At 36.7% G+C, this 25036-nt stretch overlaps 2 protein-coding genes across 10 annotated transcripts in view; one reads left to right on the plus strand and one right to left on the minus strand.

Moving 5' to 3' along the window:
* The window catches only part of RASA1 (RAS p21 protein activator 1), a 120748-nt gene extending 118434 nt beyond the window's left edge, over positions 1-2314 (plus strand). For 2 of the 5 annotated variants that reach the window (XM_025386889.1, XM_025386888.1), the window contains exon 26: positions 1190-2314. In XM_025386889.1, coding sequence (XP_025242674.1) covers positions 1190-1273 — 84 coding nt within the window. In that variant the 3' untranslated portion in view covers positions 1274-2314. The remainder of the gene's footprint in view (positions 1-1189) is intronic. The other 3 variants (XM_025386887.1, XM_025386890.1, XM_025386891.1) reach the window with 3 other exon arrangements.
* CCNH (cyclin H) lies at positions 21-23352 on the minus strand. Of its 5 annotated transcripts, none has more exons than XM_025386894.1 (9): positions 22999-23352; positions 21556-21678; positions 19639-19712; positions 18358-18568; positions 15247-15410; positions 12103-12173; positions 9500-9611; positions 5431-5491; positions 21-3272 (listed from the first exon to the last, which is right to left on the minus strand). In XM_025386894.1, the coding sequence occupies exons 1-9, from the start codon at positions 23113-23115 to the stop codon at positions 3228-3230; spliced, it is 978 nt and encodes a 325-aa protein (XP_025242679.1). In that variant the 5' UTR covers positions 23116-23352; the 3' UTR covers positions 21-3227. The 5 variants fall into 5 exon arrangements, with proteins under 5 accessions (XP_025242679.1, XP_025242681.1, XP_025242678.1 ...); XM_025386896.1 differs by having other exon boundaries at positions 22756-23292; XM_025386895.1 differs by lacking the exon at positions 21-3272 and adding an exon at positions 4657-4874 and having other exon boundaries at positions 22999-23348.
* Positions 23353-25036: the final 1684 nt, after the last annotated feature.

Genomic DNA, 25036 nt, shown 5'->3' on the forward strand with positions numbered 1-25036 from the left:
AAGGATAACACTTTGAGAGGTAATAAATAACTGAATTCTGGTTAACATTTTTTCTTGTTACATTAAATTTTTGAGACTCTGCATCGTATTAACAAAAGATCTCAGCAGACAGAAATAACGGGCCCAGACTAAAATGATGTACATTTAATACTGAAAAACATCAGGTTTTGCTCTTGAGTCTGCATCTTAATTCTACTGGAAAGCAGTGTAACTGTTAACATACTTTGGCAACGTATGTGAAAATGGCTAGTAAGTCAGTATTGATTTTTTTTTTTTCTTTCAGTTTCTGTCTCTTCTCTGTCACATACAGATAGAGTGCATGGCCAAAGTGATTCTCAAATTGTGAAACAAATGATTATTTGGGATGTTTGTCAAATTCACATCCAGAGATTCTTAAGTGTGGCCTTGAAAGCTGCACATCTAGCAAACTCTTACAGGAATTTATAGGGATTCTGATGCAAGTGAACCATGGCCTACACTTTTGAGAAACAGTAGACTACATTGATAGACTTGTATCTGCCATCTGCACCAAACAGATACAGATTAGGATGTATTCAAAGAGACTTAACACCAGGTCAATTAAGATACTGGAGATACAGAACAAAATGGGTTACATTTTCAGTGTCCTCAGCTGACCTAAGGGCCACTGAGAAGAAGTGACCACACAGACAGTTTTGACTAGTTTCTAATGTAGTTTCAGGAGATAGTGAATGCTGTCACCGCACTGGCTAACCATTTGGCAGTGATTTTGTAGAAGGAATTAAAGCATTGAATTTGGTGACTGAGTTCTCTACAATCTGAGATTCTAGAATCCTCAAGTCCTGTTCCTCCCAGCCCCCCACCCCCCAGCTTTCAAAACTAATAATATGACTTGCCTTAAATATTAAATTAAAAGACCTTTAAAGAGAGGTAAACTGCTTCTGGCAAAATGTGATAGTGATAGTTCTGGCCTAAAAAACAGGAGCATGCCAAACACAAATTTCTGTTCACTATATATAAAAATTCTCTTAGTTATGACCAGAAATACTCAGCCAATGACTGAATAATAGAAACTTATGTTTTGAGTGGAATTGTGCTAATATTTTATGCATCCCTTTGCTTTGATATGGCTTTTTTCAAATCCAGGTTCCCATCCTGAAATTGCTGACCGAGCTTTCATTTATTTTCATACCATTTTTCCTCTGTCTAGCACGTACTGAAAAAGCTTCTGGCTATAACAGAACTGCTTCAACAAAAACAAAACCAGTATACAAAAACCAATGATGTCAGGTAGCAGCCTTCGCCCCAGTGTTCTGCATGGATTCATCATGCCCAACATGGTAATTCACTTCAGTATAGTATCTCCTTTGCTCTTGCCAAAAAATAGCACACTTTTCCACATTCCAATGATGTGTGAGCTATGCAAACAAAATCCAAGATTCTGCTAGTGCATAACTATGCCAGCAACCTTGTAAGCTATCTGTGCAGGATATTTGCACTATTTCCACATGGAATCAATCTTTAACAACCTCTGAGCCTTGGTGTACAGATCACCTTTCACAAAACAAAATGCTATGACTGTATCTTGAACTTTGAAAATATATTTTCAGTACACCCAGTTGCCAAAGTTTTGCTGTCTCTTAGAGAAAGAACTATGAAATCAACTGACACATTCTCTTATTGACAATTGTGTATAACTGGATTGCAGACTGTTCTTACTGTAACTACTTCCTGATTAGGAATATGACCATTTGACTGTTCAATGATTATTTGTATTTACAGTTTCCAGAGTTTGTCATTATAATAGGAACAATCTTTGCTGTATACTTTTAAAAAATACTGTGCTATTTCTCTTGCTGGAACTGTTGAAAGAAAATATATAGAATGATCTATTGCTCATCAGCTTTATTTTTTAAACATACTACTTATTTTGTTGAAATTGTCAAAGACTGTATTTAGATCTCATAATGCTTTGTTAAATGTTTACAACAGTAAATAGTTTGAATTCAGTAAATATTATTGGTTGTTGTATTGATCAATGCATGTTACCCCTTCATTTCATAGACTACCAGTTTCTTTTATGTTAACTAGAATGTTTTTGTTAAAAGTTATTTGTTCATTATTTGTGCTACCCTACCCCTTTGATTATGCAGACAAACCTCATCAGCTGCCTAACTTATCCATCTTTGAACTTCTGACTACTTGTTGTATCTGCTGGACATTTAGTTCAACTGTATAGTTTTATTTACTTCTGTATGTGTATTTTTGTGAAGTATTCACAAAGGTTAAGTTAAAATAAAACCAAGGGATATCTTGCATAATTGATTACTTCTGTCTAAATAGAGCTAAGCATTTAATTTGTTTATTTTCTTCCTCCTTCAGGGGCAGTTTAAACCTTAGCACCAGAGCAAGGCCCAGGGAGAAGCTGAAGCTTTAGATCAGTATTTTTGCTAATGGCCTCTTTTGAAAAGGATTCTATATATGCAACAATTCCTTCCATCTCATAATTGTGCAGGGCAGGTATGACATATGGAACATATGTGGCAGAATGACATTGGTAATAAAAGTGGGTGAGACAGGAACCCAAGGAGGTGTTCTTACAGTAAGGAAAGGCCTAGATTCCAAGAGCAACACTTTATGCTATTCCTCTAATGTATAAAATACAGGAAAAAAAAATGCTAAAGGTTTAAAAGATGTCCGCTTAACAGTTTCAAGCTACAAAAGGCAATTATTTCTATGGGGGCTGCTAACCTCTGTGGCTTCAATCACAGTTTAACATTGATACCAAAAATCTCAACATGTCCCATGCTCCTTTTCCTTGAAATCAACTCAATTCATTCCATTCTCTCCCTTCCTGGCTTTTTTATCAAATTACTCTCCTTTCCATCCCTTCTGTTTTATAGCTGGACTTGGAACAACCCAGGTGGCCTCCTTCCTTAGTTACATGACAGGAGACAGGGAGGATATGGACTAGTCAAGATATTTTGCTATGCACTTTGGTTTCCACTAATCACGCCTCAATCTTTACCCATACTAACCTGTCATTCCTCAGTCTGAAATCCTTCTCCCTTTTATTTAAAATCACAAACCTGACTCATCCTGCTTCTTATATTTTAACATCGTTTGTCTCTCAAGTTGAAATGGAAACTTGTTACTTACCTTTGTAGGCCCTGTAGTAACTAGCTTGTCAGTGTTGAAATAAATCTCTCACACTTTAACTTTTTTAATGGGGCTGGGTGGGAAAATTTTCAGTGATAAGTGTGGACCTTGCTCTGATGCCAAAGTTTGGCGATCTGAAAGGGAAAATGAGAAAAACTGTGAACATCTTGTAATTCTGTCTAGAGCCTAGAAGCAATGTACTTAACTAGGACCACGATGGAGGATTTATAACTTTTGGCTTCTTCCACTCTGCTTTTGTAAAATCTCACGTCATGAATTTTATTCCTTTCACTCCAGAATGAGGGAAAAAACAAAACAAAACAAAACAAAAAAACACCCCACAAAACTCAAGCCTACAGTTTGAAGAATTGTTAGAGAGATGAATATGCACATAGTAAGCATTGCCTTAAAGTAGATGTAATTATAATGGTACTTACCTTTCTGGAAAGTACAGCCTGGGATGTACTGAGACTGAGGAGGTGTGTGTAATCTGTGCAATTTAATTAGATTTAGGACACTTGAATTACTCGGAATTCCTTCAAGCCAGTTTTCCTGAAAAGAATTCTGGCTTGATATACAGCCAGCCACAGTTCGGTTCCAATTATAACAGTTAGCAATTACTGAATACTTAAGTGTATGCAGGTACTGTTCTAATTAATCCTATAAAGAGTGGGCATTATTATTTTCCCCATTTTCAGCGTGGGAAACTGGCACTTAGAGATTTAATAACTTACCAAGGTCACACAGTGAAACAGAGGCAGCCATGATTCATATCTAAGTAATTTGTTGTAATAGTCTGTGCTTTTATATTTTTAAATTGACTCATTTCAATTTGAATTACATTTTTCGAACATATTTAGTCTGCACAATTCCTAGTAACTGTTATAATCTACTTACACGGATTCACTTATAGGTGATCTAATAGGTTAATTAAAGGCTGTGGTGACGTATGCCTGTAGTCCCAATTACTCAGGAAACTGAGGTAGAGGATCACTAGCGCCTAGGAGTTTGAGACAGCCTGGGCAACACAGCAAGACCCTACGTCGAAACAAAATTAAAAAACCATAACCGAATATACAAGTGGCTTCTGCCTACTTATCTATACTAGCCTAAGAGTTTGATGTAGGCAGCTATTCAAAATCATATATTTGTTTTTTTAAAAAAAACCCATTTGGAAATGTTTTTGGGTAAGTAAAGAAAACAAATAATATTCATTACCCAGACAACTGGCTTTCAGTACCATGTAATAGTTGAAATACTTCTGCAGTTTAATAGTAATGGACAAATAGCTAAATGTATCAGGATGGCATTCAAAAAGCCATTTATAAAGGTTTCTAGAGGGCAAAACACATTCCTTAACACTTTCAAAGCTAGCTACTAAGTTCTGGTTTTTGTGGTGCCTTTTTCTTTAAAAAGCATAGGTTTGCCTATCATATTTTGCTTAAAAAATTAGGCAAGTAAGTTGCAGCTTTAATTTGATATTAGTCATGATGGAGTAAGAATATTCAAAACAGGTGCTATTCTAGCTCTTTTGAAGATGGTTTATTTTACATAAAGTTACTGTGAAAGGGAAAGAAAGTAATAGAAAAGTTTTAATATATTTTGTTTTCACATTACACTTTTTAAATAAAGTTAAACGCTTGATATGCTTCCTACTTCTCTTGATTAGTCAGCATTGAGAAATCAACTTCAAATGGTTAGAGAGATTCTACCAGGTCATCGTCAGTCCATTCTTCCTAAGAAGGAAAAAAAGTGTGGTAAGGATAACACTGAAGCATAACCAGTATTGTTTACCTCTTACCTCCCTTTAGGAAAATGTTCTCCTCCTTTTACCCATGTGGATTACAAAAGATAAACCAGGAAATTTTGTAATAGTTCACTGTTAGTAATGTTGGCATGGTCTCACCAGACTACTCCAATGAGGAATAAAGGTTACAACTGTGACCTTCTGCCTCTGATTATTCACTTACCTGACTTGACAGAAAATTTGTTTTTAAAAGGGGGTAAGGGAAAAATCCTTGGAAAATAAGAAATAAAGCAAAAATGTAGTATGTATGCATATTGCTTCTGCTTTCTATGAACACAAGAAGGATTTTTCATCAAGCAAAGACAGAAGAGAGAAAAATCCCTTTAATAATGGACAACAGTACTGTACGTAAGGAAGTATGCAAAAAATGAAAAAACCCACAACTCTATAATGCTTATACTCTTGGAGAACAAATCTTAATAGTATAATCACACCAGAATGTGTAACAAAAATGACTTAGAGTTCATCTTTGGAGTAAAACATACCTCCTCATGTTTGGATTTCTTTGAGACGTAATCATCATCTTCATAGCCTTTCCTCTTCTTCCTATAATTATGCAACTATCAATAAGAAATCTAATACCAGCCACAGATACTATAAAATGTAAAATAAACTAGCAAGGCTATATGCAATATCATGTATATACTGAAAAACATAGGCCTGGATAAATGGAAAAAGATGAAGAGTTATGGGTAGGGAAAATGATACTTTTAAAATCAATCTTTAAATTAAATGCAATTCTAATTAAAACCCCAATAAAATTTTTCATGGAATTTGTCAAGTCTAACACTGACCTAGGAGGAAGTGTGAAAAAATAGAGAATATAAAAAAGAACAATGTTGGAAGACCTTATCCCAGTTATCTTCAAAGCATACTACAAAAGCTATGGTAATTAAGTGAGATATTACAAAAGCTATGGTAATTAAAAGTGAGATCATAAATCAATGATCAGACTAGATTAAGCAAAGTAATGACTATGCAGAAGTACAAATTTAATGTGTGATAAAAACTGTTTCAAATAACTAGGAAAAACGTGAAATAAAAAATGAGCTGGGACCTGCCAGGCACAGGGGCTCACAATTGTAATCCCAGCACTTTAGGAGGCCGAGGCGGCAGATCGCCTGAGCCCAGGAATTTGAGACCAGCCTGAGCAATGTGGCGAAACCTTGTCTCTACAAAAAAAATAAAAAAATTAACCAACGTGGTTGAGCACCTGTAGTCCCACCTACTCGAGAGGCTGAGGTGGGAAGATCACTTGAGCCCAGACAGCAGAGGGTACAGTGAGCAAAGATCGAGCCACTGCACTCCACCTGGATGACACAGACTTTCTCAAAAAAGTGGGGGTATGGGAGCTGGGGCAAAAATTAGTATTTGGAAAAAAGTTGTGAAAAACAATAGAATATATCATATATAAATAAGTACAATCAGCCTTCTGTATCCTGTAGTTTCCACATCTGTGGACTCAACCAATTGCGGATTGAAAATAAGGAAAAAAATTCTATCTGTACTGAACACGTACAGACTTTGTCATTATTCCCTCAAGAATACAGTATGATAACTATTTACATAGCATTCACATTGTATTTAGGTATTATAAGTAATCTAGAGATGATTTAAAGTATATGGGAGGATGTGTACAGGTTATATGCAAATACACCATTTTGTATTAGGGCATCTGTGGATTCTGGTTATCAGCAGAAAGTCCTGAAACCAATCCCCCATGGATACTGAAGAATGACTGTATATAGAATCTATAAAGCACTACAAACCACAAAAATGTGGCCAGGCGCAGTGGCTCACGCCTGTAATCCCAGCACTTCGGGAGGCTGAGGTGGGTGGGGGTCAGGAGCTTGAGACCATCCTTGGCTAACATGGTGAAATCCCATCTCTACTAAAAATACAAAAAATAAAACTAGCCGGGCGTGGTGGCATGCACCTGTCGTCCCAGCTACTTGGAAGGCTGAGGCAGGAGAATTGCTTGAACCCGGGAGGCAGAGGTTGCAGTGAGATCGCGCCACTGCACTCAGACCTGGGTGACACAGCAAGACTCCATCTCAAAAAAAGAAAAAAAAGCCAGAAAATTGGACAAGGGGAATAAATAAGCAACACAGTAGAAATATAAGTGACTGTTAAACGTGGAAACTTCAATGCCCCATAATCAAGAAAATGCAAATTAAAATACCAATGTAATACTTTTTCACTCAGACTAGCAAAAGCTAAGCATTGATAATTACACGTACAATATGTATGAAAGATGCAAAGAAGAAAATGTGACTTATTTCATAAATACATATGGATATACGTGCAGAGAAAAGGCTGGCAAAGGTAAACAACTGCTAAGTAACTTCTGAGGTCATGACAGATTTGGGTTTTGATCAAAGGGAACTTTGGTTTCACTTGTATTGACTGACAAGGACCAAACAGTTTTTGTGTCATGAAAAATAAAGGTAAAATAATTTTGAAGATCAAGGAAAACAAATATTTAGTCCTAAAGTAGCACTACTCATGGTAGTGAGTACCAGGGCTGTTCCATGAACAGTTTGCACAGTTCGCAGTGAGTTAAGTATAGGAATTGTGTTTGGAAGGTTTTTTTTTTTTCTTTTTTTTTTCTTTTTTTGAGACAGTCTCGCTCTGTTGCCCAGGCTGGGGTGCAATGGCGTGATCTCGGCTCACTGTGACCCCTCCGGGGTTCAAGCAGTTCTCCCTGCCTCAGTCTTCCAAGTAGCTGGAATTACAGGCACCCGCCACCACGTCCGGCTAATTATTGTATTTTTAGTAGAGACGGTGTTTCATCATGTTGGCCAGGCTGGCTGGTCTCGAACTCCCGACCTCAGGTGATCTGCCTGCCTCAGCCTCCCAAAGTGCTGGGATTACAGGTATAAGCCACTGTGCCCAGCCCTAGAAATTTTTAATAGTAATCTGATATAACTTTATGACTGTTGAATCTAATAAAACTTGAGCTTATGTTTTTAGTCTTCACTCTTCTAGTAATTCATTTTTTATTGAATTTTACACAAGTATACATCTAGTGAATTTTTTTTAAAAAGTCCTTCACAGTTTGAGAAGCACCCCTCAAGTACTCATAGGTATTCAGAATTTGCTTGGCCCACCCAGTACAAGGCAGATGGCAATCTGGAATAAAATGTAAGCTATGGTAGTTAGGAATTCTGGATTATGGTCCATTCAGTTACTTAGCTAGAAAAGGTAGGATTAATAGTTCAGTGGTCTAATCCAGGGGTGGATAAACTTTAAAGAGACAGTAAATATTTTAGGCCTTGCAAGGCCCTATAATCAGTTTCTGTTTCAACTACCTAACTTTTCTGCTGTATCATGAAAATAGCCATAGGTGATACATAAACGAATGGGTGTGCTACATTCCAAGAAACTGTTCTAAAGACAGCTAATGGGCTGGATAGGCCTGATAGGTCAGTTTGCCAACCCCTGGTCTAATCCCATTTCAAAATCAATGCAAAAAGAACATAATCAGTGCTGCAATACTTTTATTCATTAAAGCCAACATTACTTCTCTGTAACCACTCTGAAAAATTCCTGTTACCACTGAAACCCGGGAGTGAATGGAATCCACCAATTTCAAATTCTGTGCTAAATCATGCTTTGTCATTATAGCTCTAACTATAATAAAACAACCTCATATTCTGCACACTTCCTAACTCCCTAGATATTCCCCGACTACAACTGTATAGGTAAGGAATTTGAATCATGTGTATTTGACATAAGGGCCTTGGAATGCTGTTCTGGCTTTTCATAGGTATCCAGCAGCACATATTCACCAATTACAGAAATAATACCTCAATACATCTTAAAAATAAAATGCCACAGATAACTCTTACTAAATTTTAACAAATACAGTATAATTTTAAGTAACAAAATGCATCCCAAAGGAAATAGAAAATGACAGTTTAATTAATCCTAGTGCCTGTCCAAATTCCCAACTGCTTAAACACCTAAAAGAGAAAGTTTAAGTGGATCTTTCAATTTACAAAGCATGCATTGCCAATTTTATGGTGATTTCCACATTCAGCTTACATATCAATTAAGAGACATTAAAGGTGTTATGTCTAGCTACAAGAAGAAATTAAATAGCCTATTTTCCTACTGGCTTTATCGTCAATATAAAGTTTGTCACTGAAAGCAAGTATGCCAACTTTCCCTACTCTAGCTAACAGAAGTCTGGAATAGCATATTTGTTCCTCAGACCAGGTATCACAGCTTCAGAGAGACCAAAGATTAAAAGGACAGGAAAAGGTAAAAGGATTCCTTAGGAAGACCCTGACCCCTGAAATCCCATGAGAAGTAACTGAACAGAATGGCCTGCAAGCCAAAGAACATATGAGTCACAGCAGGATCAGAACTGCACAGTGAATGCCAAACTATTAACTTAATCTCATTAGAAATGTCCATTCAATAAAGAAAATCTGATTTAATGGATCAGTCAGCTTTCCTCAAATGAGCAAACACCAATAAAATGATTTACGAACCAGTTGGACTGGGTGACAATTATGTCTATTGATTAACACTGTCACATCAACTTACGTGATTACATTAAGTGCAAGCTCAGCAGAATGACATCGCTCCAACTTCTGTTTCAGAACAGCAACTTCTTCAGATCTGGGTGGTTCATACTTTTTTACTAAGTTTCTCATGCCTATGTGGATACAAAAAAGAATTTAAACTGAATAAGCAAACCTTCTTATAGTAGCGGAGCTGGTTACTTTTCCATTTTGTTATAGGAAACAACAAAACACCCTGCAAATGACATGGTTATTCTTCTCAGGATTTGCATCATTCTGCATTTCATTGTACATTAAAATCCAATAAGCACTGCATGTTTAGTTGAAGTAATTATGGCTCTCTGCTGTTTAGCCCATATCATATATAACATAAAGCACACTGTATTATCTAGTATTTTTTGCAAATCCTACTGGGGTCACTTCTTGTTCAGTTTTAAGACTTAAAAAAAAAATCCCTAAATGATTTAGTGAACATGTTTTGTTCTCTATCACCAACCATCTTTGTAATATTCTATTCCACAGATAGTGGGCCAACAGTATACTTCCTTTTTACAAAGTAAACTGTTATTACACAACATGCAATAAAGGAAGGATGCTTAGTAAAAATTTGTTAATAATCCTTTGCTGTAACAAAGCAGACCCTATACAAAAATGTCCACTTCAGGTTAAAAGCAAACTACTATATCAGTAACTTTATAATTGCAAAAGCATCCTCTAGCTGATCTTGTTATTCAACTATAATAAACCAAAGAATACCAATTTCAACATTAGGGGAATAATGAGAGATCCAATGAGCTTATTATTACTGTTAGCCAGCCATGTGATCCAAATGACTACACTAGTGACCTATTTCATAATGCAAACAAAACAGTATTTTTAATTGAATTAATACTTGTAACTCAACACCCTTAGGACAGTATCTGTGTTCCAAAAATTACCAATATCTTAGTAGCATTAAACTTCTGAGTGTTTCATAAAGAGCTGTTTTTATTTCATTTTAAAATAAGTGGAGCAAAACAAAGGTATTGAGAAGAAATCAGTAATAAAACTAAGCTATGAAATGAGTACATTGGAATAAGACCCCCTTTACCTACTAAGTTCTATGATCCTAACAGCTACAGTCAAATCACAATTAGCTTTTAAAGTGAACCCCCTAGTGGTATAACTAAAGACCTACAGTTTATAATTCATAAACCACAGTCATCATTCTCCAAGAAGGAAGCCCTCAGGATCACTTCGAGCAGAGAATCAAGAAATGATAGAGATGCCCTGAAGCATCTTAAATTTTAAAACACAAAATATGTAAAATGTATACCCATTTACTGTCATCGAAGATCAAGATTTCAATCTTGTATTTTACTGGTTTAACATTTAATTACATTACAAATTTAATTAACAAGAACAATTTACACAAGGTTTGGAAACAAACATGATTGACTTTTTTTTTTTTTTTGAGATGGAGTCTGACTCTGTCACCCAGGCTGGAGTGCAGTGGCGCAATCTCTGCTCACTGCAAGCTCTGCTCCCCGGGTTCACGCCATTCTCCTGCCTCAGCCTCCCGAGTAGCTGGGACTACAGGTGCCCACCACCATGCCCGGCTAATTTTTTGTATTTTTAGTAGAGATGCGGTTTCACAGTGTTCACCAGGATGGTCTCCATCTCCTGACCTCGTGATCTGCCCACCTCGGCCTCCCAAAGTGCTGAGGTTACAGGCATGAGCCACCGCACCCGGCCACATGATTGACTTTTAACCCCAAAGAGTAGCTTAGCAGCCATGACCAAGTGTGCCATGGGCAAGAAAGAGGAATGGAGAATGCTGGTTAATTCAGCCAATAAGTAGAGATTCTACTCAACTCAGGACAAGGTTTCTCAACACCAGCACTCATAACGTTTTGGGCTGGATAAATCTTGGTTATTCAGGGCTGTATTATTTTCCCAACCTTGCTATTAAAATTATCACAAACGTGACGGCTTAAAACAACAGAAATCTATTATCTCATAGTTCTGGAGCCCAGAAGTCTGAAATCTGTTTCACTGCGCCAAAATTAAGGTGCTGGAAGGGCCACACTCTCTCTGGAGGCTCCAGGGATAAATCCATTCCTTGCCTGTTCCAGCTTCCAGTGGCTGCCTGCTTCCTTTGGCTTGCAACCACATCACTCCAATTTTCAAGGCAAGCATCTTTAAATCTTTCTCTCCTGTCTTAACGGTGCCTTCTCTGAGTGTGTCAAATCTTCTTCTACCTTTCTCTTAAAAAAATAATTTATCTACAAAATAGAAGTTACAAATTTAAACATTATCCTTATTTCCCATTACATCTTTTTCAGTGCCTAGTATGTTTCTTTATTCTTTAAAAGGATCCTGTTGTCAATCTCTAAATCCTTTCTAAATCGGACTCTATTTTCACTCTTTGCGTAAGTTCTATATATATGAACACTACACTTCCTTCTATGTACCTTCTATTTGTTCTAGACCAATGTGTCTTTCATGCTTCCATAATACAGTAATTCAGTGAAAAGAAATCTAAACAAAAATCTATGTTGTATTTCTAGTTAAACACCAAGATATTTATTTAGAAAGGAGCTTTGTACTGGAAGAACATTTTGTAAAGTGTTCTCATTTACTTACTTTTCATTATATCTAGTAACTGTGACAGGCAAGTTCTGTTCTCTCTCAGCATCAGACTCTCTGATAAATAACTGGTAAAGAAAAGAAAAAAAATGTAATCTATTGAAAAGATACAGCACATTGAGAAAACATGACACCATAAATTATTTTCCTCCATCCTCATCAAAGGCAATTAAAAAATTTTTAAATTTATGAATGTATAATCTATAACTCTTATGTTTTAAGGATTTATTAGCAATTACATTAAAAGATATTTACTGTTTTAAGTTTAGTGACATTCAGGTACAACCTTTCAGAGACAAAATAGTATGTAAGTAACAGTAACAGTCAGTACTTGTAACATTTAAATCTTTTAATATAGAAGCCCAATGAGTCTAACCTTACTTTACAGATGAGGAATCTGAGTTACAGGGATGAACAAGTCATGATCTTGTAACTTGTCCAAAGTAATAAAGCTAGGAAGCAGCAAAACTGGAATCTGGCAATAGTAAGGATTCTCTGTTCCCTTAGTATGAAAGCCATTTTACCTATAGTTGCACTTTTGGGAAGTAACAGACATTCAAACCAACCACCTAACGCTTTATAAATCTATTACATCTTATTTGCATCAAGTCCAAATCAAAGGTGTTAAACTTTATCAATGTGATATAAAATCCAAATTACCTGTTTTTCTCAGAGCTGACAGTATGAAAATATAATTTCTATATTTAAATTTTTAGTTACTCTGAAGTTTTACATACCTGAACTTGACCTATAATTGATAAAAGCTCAAATGAACAGATTCTCAAAGTATTAAATAGTTTTTCAAACACAAATGCAAAAAAATTATTTTTCTCTTGGGTGTAATAGTTACAAAAATAGAAAGCAATGCTTTAAGAACTCTTGTGTCTTTATCCAGATTGAAATTTTATTATAAAGTTTTGATAACTGTTTGACATTACATCATCATCATCTATTGTGGGAATAAATTTTGGATCTGAAAATCAAGAACTCTCCTGACAACTATAGTAAAAAATAACTAGTTTTTTCCTTTCCCTTTCCTACCTAAAATTACTCCCATTTTTGTCATCTTCCTTTATTTTTACTCTTCATTTCCTTTTGATTTCTTAAGCATAAGGATCGTAGGTTTGGTGCTAAGAGTTGGCTGACTACTCATTAGCTCTGTGAAGTTAGCAACTCTTAACCTCAATTTTGAATTTGAATTTTAATATTGTGGTGTTTTAATAAAATCCACAGGCAAATAAGAATACCTAAAGTAGCAGATGAGAAATAAAGCTCTAAATCTACAAGAAAGAGAAGAAAACCCAGAAATAATGGTAATAATCCTATGATTAATAATCTGAGGCATTATCCAGACTCTGACAACAGCACAGGGGCTTTCCCTTTTGAAATGAGCAATAAATGTAAACCCCATTTCCACATATCCCAAAAATTTGCCTGTAAATCAGCTGTAAGTTAAAAATGTTTGGAAAGCATTTCCCTAAAAAGGGGGGCTGGGGAAGGCCCAATGTCTAGTCTCTGGGAATGTTACAAAGGCCTATTAAATTTGCACGGAGCCAAAGGTATCACAATTTCAATTTTGCCTACCTGGAGTTATACTGAACTAAACTTCTAAGATGAAATAAACTCATCTGGACCTTAGGATGCTTCATCCCACTCTATGTAACTAAAATCTCATCACTGAAGAATTTATATATGCACTATATACAATGCTTCAAGATTAATCAGACTTTTGGTTATTTGAACTGTGGAAAAGAGGACTTTTGTTCCCTTACAGAATGAAGTCCGCAGGCCAGGTATGGTGGTGTGCACCTGTCACCCCAGCACTTTGGGAGGCCTAGGCAGGAGATTACTTGAGTCTAGGAGTGACTGAGATGAACCTAGGCAACATAGGGAAACCCCAACTCTACAAAAAAACAAAAGATTAGCCAGGGTGTGGTGGTGTGTGCCTGTGGTCCCAGGTACTCAGCGAGCTGAAGTAGGAGGATCGCTTGAGGCTGGGAGGTTGAGGCTGCAGTGAGCTATGACTGTGCCACTGCATTCCAGCCTGGGTGAGAGTGAGATGCTGTCTCAAAAAAAAAATAATAACCAACCAACCCCCCCAAAATTAATGGAAGTCCACATCTTAACTCCATATACATCAATAATTTACATGACTGTCTTTCGTAACGCAGAGATTTATCTTACTCATTTTCATATTCCTAAAGTGTAGTACAGTGCATAGTAGTACACAGAAGGTATTTAATAGATGTTTGCTTAGTAAATAAGTGGAGATTTAAATCACTTTGGGATTAAATATATATATATTTATATACAGTTGGTGAGCTTTGTTTGCAGAGAAGAGGCATATCATAAAATATAAACCTACAATCCCTTATCCTAGATGCAGATGTGTTGTGAAATTCTTAAGTATTCATGTCCTAGAAAAGTTATCTGGTGCATATATTATGAAATGTGAAATACTCAAGTGATGTCTATAATCAGGAATATTAAGATTTCTGCAAGGGAACACAAATATTCCTATTAAGTGAAATAAAAACTAAATACAATCTGCTCTATCTGCTGCCACCTTATCAGTGGATTCTGAAATTATGGATAAGGGATTATAATCATGTAAAACAGTTTTAATTAACTTTAGGAAGTTTTATCAGCTTTCTTCCTCAGCTATTTCTAAGAATGAAATCAAGCAGAATCTCAAAGGTCATAAATTGAGAAACTTAATACAGAAACTAAAAATGTCTAATTGGCTGCTAGCTTGTGCTTCAGTTAGTTAACAATATTTAACTTCCACGTGTCATACATGCTCTACAGAAGGGGAATAAAGATAAAACAAGGCAGACGTATTTGCTGCACTCAAGTTGCTCACCAGTTCACAGGACCTTCTAAATTTGTCATATACTGATAGCTATATCAGTCTTTCAAGGATCACCTGGTTTACTCCTACTTTAATCCTAAATGTATCCTCCTCTTAGTTCAACAGTATTTTTCATGATGTTTAAAGACTTCCTTAAAAGGCAATTTCATTTCTTCTTTTCACCAATCATCCCAGCCACAAGGAATATTAAAGATTCTAGTCAGAAATGATTCTATGAATAAATAAACTCAGTGACTGAATTTGACCTAAGTTAAAACACTAATTAATACCTTTCCATAGTAATTCCAGCCCTGGAGGCACTAGATAAAATGGCAGTCAGGGCAATTTGGGAAGGTGTGTATAAAAGGTAGGCATCCGTCAATGCAATTCTATTAAGAAAGTCATCAGCTGTTTTCCTCAAAATCTCTGGATTCTCCAATATGGGGTAGCGGGTCTAGAAAGAAAGTTTGCAAATGTTACCATTTCTGAGGGTTTAAATGGAGTATAACAACAGTTTAAAATTACACAACTCATATTAAGAAATATGTGCTATAACATATCTAAAGTTCCTAGCACAGTACTTGACAGTGTCCTCAATTTACATTAATTCCTTCTCTTGGTCCTTTTCCACCTGAGTAGGAAGGGGAAGGAAGGGAAGCTCTTAGAGATTCCACTGAGTCTAAAGTAGGGCCAAGAAATACATATTCCCAGGTAAATGCTTCTCTCAGGCAACCCAGGTGATTCAAATGTAAGGCCACATTTAGGAATACACCTTATTTTTATATGAAATTCCTTCTACTTAAAATTTACTTTCAGGAAGAAGTAAATAAAAATGAATCTCAATTTGATTAGAACACACTAGACTTCAAATTCCCACAGAAAAAGTTTTAAAATATGCCCAAGAGATGTGGAAGACCTCCTATTTCCTGACAGTTCTTCATACCCTATAAAATAAACCATAAATCTGAAGTCCTCAGATATCCATGTTCGACACCTAAAGCAGTAGGAAAGCTTTTCTACACTCTGAAATCAAGTATTTAAGAGTCAATTGTACAAAAATGCCTCGCCTGTGATATGAGAAATTAAGACCCACTACTCTGACCACAATGCCTCCCTTTCTAATATATTTACTCATTTACTTCACAGCTGTTCTTCCTCTTCTGAACCTTTGCTCACTTATCTCTCTACTTGCTCCCAGTGTCCTCTGCTCCTCATTTCTCTCCTGAATTCCCTGCCCCGATACACTGCCAACAAATTTCTGGAAAAACCAGAAGTTGAACAGTGGTTGAATCCAACAAACTTCGCTTTGCAACTATACCAAGATTTCTGAGTACTGCCAGAGAAAACAATATGAGCAGAAAGTCTGGAAATGTTACTGTAAACTCATATTCATTGACCTCAGCAAGGCTCTTAAACACTGCCAAGCAACCATAGTATTTCCACAGACAGTTTACTCTCCCATTTTTCAGTGACTGCATAAATATTTTCCATCTGTCTTAACATCTTTGATAATTCTCAGCAACTCTATCACTCTCAGAAAACTATTTCTTACCAAAGAAAGGCGCTATTTCCTGCCAACACCAAACCCTGAGGCATAACAGTATCCTAAGCCCATAATTTCCCCTTTTCCACTGTTAAGAGAAAGAGCTATTATTCCCTCTAAGGCCAGTTCTTCTACCTTGCTTCCAAATCCCATGCCAACCCCTTCCACCTTACTCCAAACAGACTATTTTGTATTTCATCTTTCTCTCACTACTAGCTCTTTGCATCAGTATTTAAATGTGCATCGGTCTCTTCCATAAAACAAAAAACAACAAAAAAAAGTATCACCCAGTCAGAAACTTGGGGGTTCTTCCTCTGTCCTCATCTCTATATACAATCAATTCTCATGTTCTATTGATTCTACCTAACTACAGGCTGAGCATAAATCCAAAAAATTCAAAATCCGAAATACTCCAAAATCTGAAACTTTCTGAGCACTGATATGACACTCAGGAAATTCTCACTGGAGCATTTCAGATTTTGGATTTGGGATGCTCAACCAATAATCACAATGCAAATATTGCAAAATCGGAAAAAAAAAAAAAAAGTGAAATCTCAAATACTTTTGGCCCAAAATTTTTTAGATAAGGGATATTTATCCTGTATCTCTGAAGCCCAGGAAGCTTTCTGTATCCACAACCTTCATACGAGTGAAGACCACCACCATCCTTAGCTTGGACTCCTTTAACAGTACCCCGTTATTCACTTAATCTATTCTAATCCATTCTCCACGTTATGCCTGACATATACAGATGCACAGTAAATACCTGATCCATAAGGTTGCCAACATGATCTTTTAAAATTGCAAATCTAATCATGCCACTCTCTAAATTTAAACCTTTCACTGGTTTCTCTTTGCTCTATTCAAAATCTGTAACATTGTCTCTACAGTCTAGACTCTGCCTTCCACTCTGGCAGCAGCTGTCTGTGATCTCTTCCCCCTGCATTGCTAGGCTCTGTTCAGGTTGTTTAGCACAGAATGGTTTCTTGAATTTGAACTTTTTACCAGGGAAGTCTCTGATTGGAATGTTCTTCTCTCTCCTATTCCTACTCTGAATTGTACTTTAAATGATACGTTCTCAGAATGTTTTCGTTAGCTCTTAATCTGTTATCTCCCTCTAAAATATATTTTCCCCTCTGTATTATTGAGCACAATGGATACACGATTGTCTAAAACCTTTAGATTGCAAGGTTCACAAAAGTTGAGACTGTTCCTGTCCTGTTTCTGGTTACATCCTCAAGCACAAAGTTTGGCACACAGAAGATACCCAAATTGAGCCACTGATCTAATATGAATGAACCAGTTCCTGATTTCTGTTTGATTCAACTTTGACTATCCAACTTCTCTTTTAGAGCCAAACAAAACAACTTAACATTTTTGTTACTTCTGTCAATGTTTGTTTACTTATATTATTGATGCCTACACAGAGACTCAAGTTCACAAACCTCTAAAAATATAAGTCACTCAGCAATCTTCTAGTTTAAGAATTTTTTATGGTTTAAATCAGGCCCAGATCCATGACAATATAATTCAAAGTTAGAAGAGGTATCTTAAGCCTCCATAATAAGCACCGTTCTAAACTCTCAATGGTCTTCATTACATCCCTGGACGTAATGAAGATCACCTAAATGAGAAATTCCATAAGTCCCACCCAACCATCTGAGTTAACAATTTCTCCAGATGACTGATGATGCCCACTGAAGTTTAAACACAACCGCCGTAGATGACCAGGCCAGACCCACAGGTCGTATCCATGCTCTAACAACGAGGATGACTATGAGTTTTAAAATATTGGATTCTTTTTGTTAAAGAATAGGAGAGGAGAATGTAGTATTAGTTTATTTTATATCAAATTTACCTTTAAGTCGATGAGGAAGCCCTCAAATGGTCTGTAAGGATTGTGGACAATAAGGTGGAAATTAAGTTGCTGTATAAGAAGTAGTTCATATTCTAGTATCTGTTCAAGTGCCTTCTCCTGTCCAAGAGGACTCTCCCGAAGGTTTCCAACAAACTGAGGACTAGATACATTGAATTCATCTACTTTGCAGGCCAAAAATGCACAAGTGAGCCTAGAGGAAAAAATGAAGCGGCAGGGGGTGGGGTTGGGGTGGGGCAGAAGAACATGCATATACTTTGAGAAGTATCTAAATATTTTATTTCTAAAAGTATATTCTATAATTGCCTAATATTCAAAAGTGACTGCTAGACATTGCAAGAATTTTTTTTTAAAAGATAGTTCCTGTTCACACTTCATTAAGAGACATAAGACAAACTATAAATAGGTCAAACCAATATTGCCATGGCATTCAAACATCACTGACTCAATGACAGTGTTATGTAGTACAACCTAAATATCTGGAAAAACAAATTAACTGAGGAATGAGAGCACTTTGTATAACGTAGATGGAATAGTTAAAAATAAAGCACATATGTACCATATAAGTATGGGAAGAAAAGTAGGTTAAAGGAACATTGTGGAAGGCCATCGGTGGAAGTCTCTAAGGGCATCTGAATAAGAGACCATTATTTAAGGGACAAATGTGTGAAATTCACCTGGCCAATTCATGCTGTTCAGTATGAGAAAACAGTAAGAAAGCTACTGCAAAAATCAAAGTTGGCAGTGAGATCAAGGGCCTAATCTTGACTGGTGGAAATGGGAATCAAAAAGAGAAAACAGGTACAATGTCATTGAGAGCAAGCTCTTTGATGAGTCTCATACTAATTTCATCTTTAATGATAGATACAGTGCTCAGCAGAGAGCAGCAACAACAGATCTTTGTTCAACTGAAATGAGTAGGAAGCTATAGGATCCGTAAACTGACTGGATGTGGGAGGGGCCACTACAAATGATTCTCAGTCTGAACAACTGGAAGAACAAAGGTGTCAAATAGAGATGTTAGAGAAGTAGCTAATTTGAGAAAAACAAAATTTGAATCTGGACAAGTTGAAGTTCAGATGCCATCAGTATTACCGAAGTACAGGCAAATAGAGATCTTAAGTTCTGAATTTAAAAAAAAAAAAAAAAAAAAAAAAACAGAATTCAAGTCTAAATTACCCTCAACTCTCTCCTCCCAAAAAAACTCAAAAGAGTATAAAGGTCTTCTTAAATGAAAACAATATATTAGACAGACATACTCACATTATTATCCTGGGGTGATATTCCATTACTGAGTTATTAAGATAAAAACGTTTGAAATACATACAAGCTGTACCCTAAGGGTTAAAAAAAATATATCATCAGGATCTATTCACAAATGTTAAATGTTAAATTGTGTGAAACAGAACTTATTTATGGAAAGGTTTCTTTGTAGAGATTACCCAGAAAAATACTAATACTCATTAATTCTTCTTTAATCAAAATAAATTGTGATGAATTACTACAGAAATGCCATAGCCAAAAGATCCTTTCCCATCCTTTGCTTGTCTATCCCTAGCCTACCCTGGCTAATCCTTCCTATGGTCACTGGATTTAAAAATACGTGAGTGTGTATGTTTTAGAAGTCAGAGTATCAAAAATGTCCTGAATTAGATAAATTCAGGAAGAAAAATACAAATGTTCACAGATTAACCAATCTTATAAAAATAATGACAAAAAAACATGAGCAAGGCAATAAGCCTTCTCTCTAAAGCCACTACATATTTGTGATATTGCTTTGTATCCATTCCCATGATTTGTGATCACTGCTGCCAACTGAATGGCAGAAGCAGCACTACCATTTACTGAATGCATACCAAGTGCCAGACTCTGTGATAAGCACAAAACTATCATCATGTTTTAACCCTTACAACAGCTTGGTGAAATATTGCTATCTCTACAGAGAAGGAAACTGAGTATCAATGAGGTGAACTGACTTATCTAGGTCACACAGCTAATAAGGAACAGGAATGAATTCAAGTAAGACCTGCCTGTACTTTTAACCATTATAGCATTTGGCTGGAACCCATGAAATAACCACTAATCTATTTTATGATAGAAAAAAGAATATTTCCTTTTAAGTATTTTAAAAGTTTAGTTTTGTCATTATGTAAAACAAAAAATTATTCACCAATTATAAACATGTTATTTAAAAATAAATTCCATAAAGAAGTTCATTAAAGGATTTTTTTTCTTCATTTGATAAGATCACTCAAATTTACTGCCTCATTTTAGTTCTTTTGTAAGAATAAACCAAATCTGAAGATATAAACTAATCAAGTATACCTAAAACTCTCTCTGAATCTTTGACATCTCAGATGAAAAAAAAATTATAAATTCTATGGACTTAATATTTTCAACATACTTCAAATTTTTTTCAACTATAAAAATGGAGATAATTTCCCAGAAGATTATTCTCTACTCGGTCATAAGCTAGTCACGCTGTATAACTTTAAAATTTAACAGTCTTTTACTTAAGATACACTTCTATATTTGTTCTTTACAACAAACCTGTGAGAGAATAACGTAAAGACATTTTAAACACCCTCCCACTCTAGCTTTTTTATCTTTCTGCTTTTTAATCTCAGCTACCTGTTTCTCCTCACGGTTGCCCACCCCAGCAAAAAACAAACAGGTCCTCAGAACCATACATCTGAAGCAATAAGACAATCTTTTTTAACCAAAGATAAAACTCCAGCTTCTACTAATTAAGGCTTAAAAAAATCTTATGGTATCAGTTTCAGCTGGGGCATATGATTACCAATTATGAAAGAATGCATTACTTCAAACATTTATTGGGTGTCACAGAGTTGGAAAAGCAAGTAGTCTATGTTCTAGTCCCAGTTCTATGGCTCACTAGTTGAGAACTTAGAGGAAAGTAATTTATTTTGTTTCTTTCTTTATAACATTACCTGACCTCAAATTTTTTTCTGACCACAAAATGAGACTTGAAATACTTTTGAAGATATGATACAGCAATTCATGAGTTAAGGCCTGAATTGAAAAAGATATAATGTGCCAAAAACTAATTAATTGTAACTAACGTGAATTTTTAAGACTAGAGTGGACAGGGAATTTAGAAGAGGTCAAATTTCACAAGTCAACTAAAGGACATTATATTTCATCACTACTGTAACTTACCACAACAGACCTTGGCATTGCTGGCTTAAACACCGAACAGAATTCCAATAACCTTTTCTCATAGTATTTGCAGAGTGTCATTTCTTCATGAGGCTCAAGAAAGACTGGATCATTCGGAAGAACCTTTAGATCAACAATTACAACACAAGTTCAATGAATTCAATGAATTAAACAATTGTAAAACATTTTTCTCTATCCAGATTAAATTTAGTTTTTATCTCCAACGAAGGGGAATATATCACGCCTCGTTTTCTTTATAGATTCGCTAATCATTACACAAAATAGCTGTAGGAAAATAATAAACTAAAACTCTACCATCATTTCACAACTTTTCGGAATGTCAGCTAGACCTTTGCTTCATTATATAAACAATCACGATAGGCTATGTGCATATGCTCACAGCTGTGATATCATTATTTACAAATTTAAAAGTAGATAGACTTTTTACAAATATGATTGGAAAGCTTCCAACATTCGTTTCTCGGTCAGTCATTACGACACAAGTTGTAAAAAAACAGCAAATGTTTCAATAAATTTCTGTTATTTTAAGCTACCCAGTCTGTGATTTTTTTAAGGCAGCCCTTAAGGAAACTAATTCAGGTGCTAAAATCAGTGATGTGAATTAAAGGTAGAAAGTAAAGTAATTCAGTGTTACCAATTTGGAGGCACTGAACACCTGCTGGAGTGGAGCTTGTAAGAAAGATTAAACCAGTCCTAGAGCTGTAACAGAAGGGACTTGGCTAGCGGGCCACAGTCCAAACCTTATCTTCAGTCACTTGGTTCGTATTCCGTCGCCGGTCTCCCGCCCTCATCCAACCCATTCACCACGAGGTTGCTAGAGCGCTGTTTCCAGAACGGAAATCTGATAAGGTTAGCTTCCCATTTTAAATATTTCAAAGGTTCCTCATCCTTTCAATGGAAATTTCAAACGCCTCACTTCCACTTACAAACAAGTTCCCTTCCTACCCTCCCCAGCCATTCCTGCACAGGTACTCACATTCGGCCACATACGACCACAAACACGTCCACGCACCAGCCCTGTAACTTCTGACCTCCCTCCCACTCTGCACGGTAGTTCTGACTGCCTGGAACGTCCTTTCCCCATTTTCTCCGCATTGGCTACTGGGAAAAACCTTCCCCAACATCACCGCTTGACAAGTGAACGGCTCTTGCCACGCACTACCTTAGCACACTACGTACTCTCTTCTTCACCACGTTACAAAGACTGGTTACTTGTCTGCCATTCGACCACGGGGATGGCGTTGTTCGTCTTTGTACCCACGCAACCTCGCGAGGTGCTCGCTTATTTTAATAGATAAACGCACTCCGCGCCGCAGAGGCAGAGAAATGAGGGAGTGAGACTGTCCTGGGAGCCAGAAGAGCTCCCGCAGCTGCTCAGAATTTAGTGACCAAGCAACTGGGCAACCGTCGGGAAAACCTCACCTTCCCGTTGGCCACCGCTTTGCATCTGAATTTGCGGTTGGCGTCGGCCCGCAGTCTTGCCAGCTGCTCCTCACTAGAGAAAGTCCAGTGCCGCTTCTGGCTACTGTTGTGGTACATTGTGGAATCGTGACCAGGTCCAGACAGCCTGCAGGATACAACCCAAACGCAGCAGTGCCGTGGCGTAAAGCAACCGAACCCCCACCAAAGATCTCGCGGAAGCCTAGGGCGCCCGGCCAGCCGGCGCGAGCGCGCTGACGTCACGACTGCGTGTCCAGCGCGTACGCAGTCGCATTTCCGCAGCGGACTAGGAAGAGACCTTATCCTGGGTTCGTTGGGGCGCCCTCTGAGACGTAGGTGGGCGGAGCCTACGGAACGCTCCTCCCGGTGAGCCTGGGACATAGCTCCGCCCCTTCCAGGCAAGATTTAAAGGAGAAGCCCGGCAGGAATGTTCAAAAGAGGCATACACTGAGGGTGTGGGGTAGGTTGATGTAAATTCACAGGGTGTAATCAGAAATTAGGAAAGGACTTGGTAGGGTGTTCATTTTTAAATAGAGGCCTCACTGAAGTTGACATTTGTGAAAAGGCTTTTTCGAGTTGAAATAGTAGGTTGATCAATCATGTAGGGAGATCATGGGGCCCAGAAAGAATAGGTAAGATCTTCAGGCAGAAGCATTCCTAGCCCTTTTCAGAAGGAGTTTGGAGATCGGTGTTCTTGAAGTACTACCAGAAATCTCTGAGAATGGAACATGGCTGAAAAACTTGAAGCAGTGGATGTGTATTGGCCCTTACAGTTTGCCACTTTTGTTGCCTTGTCTATTCTTTCTCTGTGCAAAAAGCACTTTCCCTTCTGTTGATAACTAGCCAATCCTCTCCCCCTGTTTTCACCTCTGAAGCCAGAATGTATGGTAGTTATAGTTTTCTTGAGATTCCCATCTTCATTGCCTCTAGGGAATCTTACAGTAAGCTATCATAAATATTAAGGTATTTACTAGTTTTTAAATTAATAGGACTTTCAAAATTGCAGGTGAGATCCAAAATTTACATTGATTCTGAAGTGTCCCATTTAGGCATACCTTATTCTCTCATGTATTTATTATATATCCAAATTTCCCTATGGCAAATAGCTTTTCTAAATAAATAAATAAATAAATAAATAAATAAATAAATAGAAAGAGAAAGATGATGAGACCTAGAGAATTTAGGTCTTGAAAAGCCTAAAAAGAAGTGGCAGGATGGCTTTAACTCTGCTTTCTATGAAAATGTTTTTAGAGGCTTAAGATAGGGAAAGTCTTTTCTTGTTCATTTTTGTTGGGTGCAGTTGAGGTTAGAGTTTGCCACAGTTATTTGAATTCCTCAAACTTATGCCATTTGTGGTTTTATAATTTTGGCGATCCACACACTCAACATATGTGGCTAATCTGGTGTCGTAAATTGGCTAAGAGAGAAAAAGAGAAAGAGAAGATTGAAGGGCATGGAAAATTGATTACAACGAATTGTGAACAACCTAAAATGTTGCATATGGGGGAAAGAATAATTTAATGGAGAAAAACATTAACGGTACAAAAGATAGGAAAATAAGTGATCTAGATAATTAAATGTCTATATAAAGTATTAGACTAATGACAGTTATATATATCATATAAATTCTTTTTGTTTTGTTTTTCTGAAAGATATTTGACAACTCCTTAGTTTTATGTAAAGGAAAATAGAAATAGGCATTTAAAAGAGTTGGCAGACTATGATTTCTACAGGGATATGAGTAAAATTTCTGAATGTCACTTAGGAAAAATATATGAAAAACTTGGCATTGCTGGTGTAACTTTTTTTAAACCTTGAACAAATTTTAGTTCATGAAAATTGACATTGATCTTATTTTTCAGTTGTAGTAGGAATTGGGCTGTGTCTAAATTAACTGTCTGCAGAATACAATTGTTGCTGATGCCCTAACATTAAGGCTCATGTATGATTTTTTTTATTAAAGTAAGCAGACTGGATGCTGTGACGGTCTCCTACTTAGCCTGATGTGCGACAGTGTTTC

This window comes from Theropithecus gelada, chromosome 6 (genome assembly GCF_003255815.1).
Source record: "Theropithecus gelada isolate Dixy chromosome 6, Tgel_1.0, whole genome shotgun sequence".
NCBI lineage: Eukaryota > Metazoa > Chordata > Mammalia > Primates > Cercopithecidae > Theropithecus > Theropithecus gelada.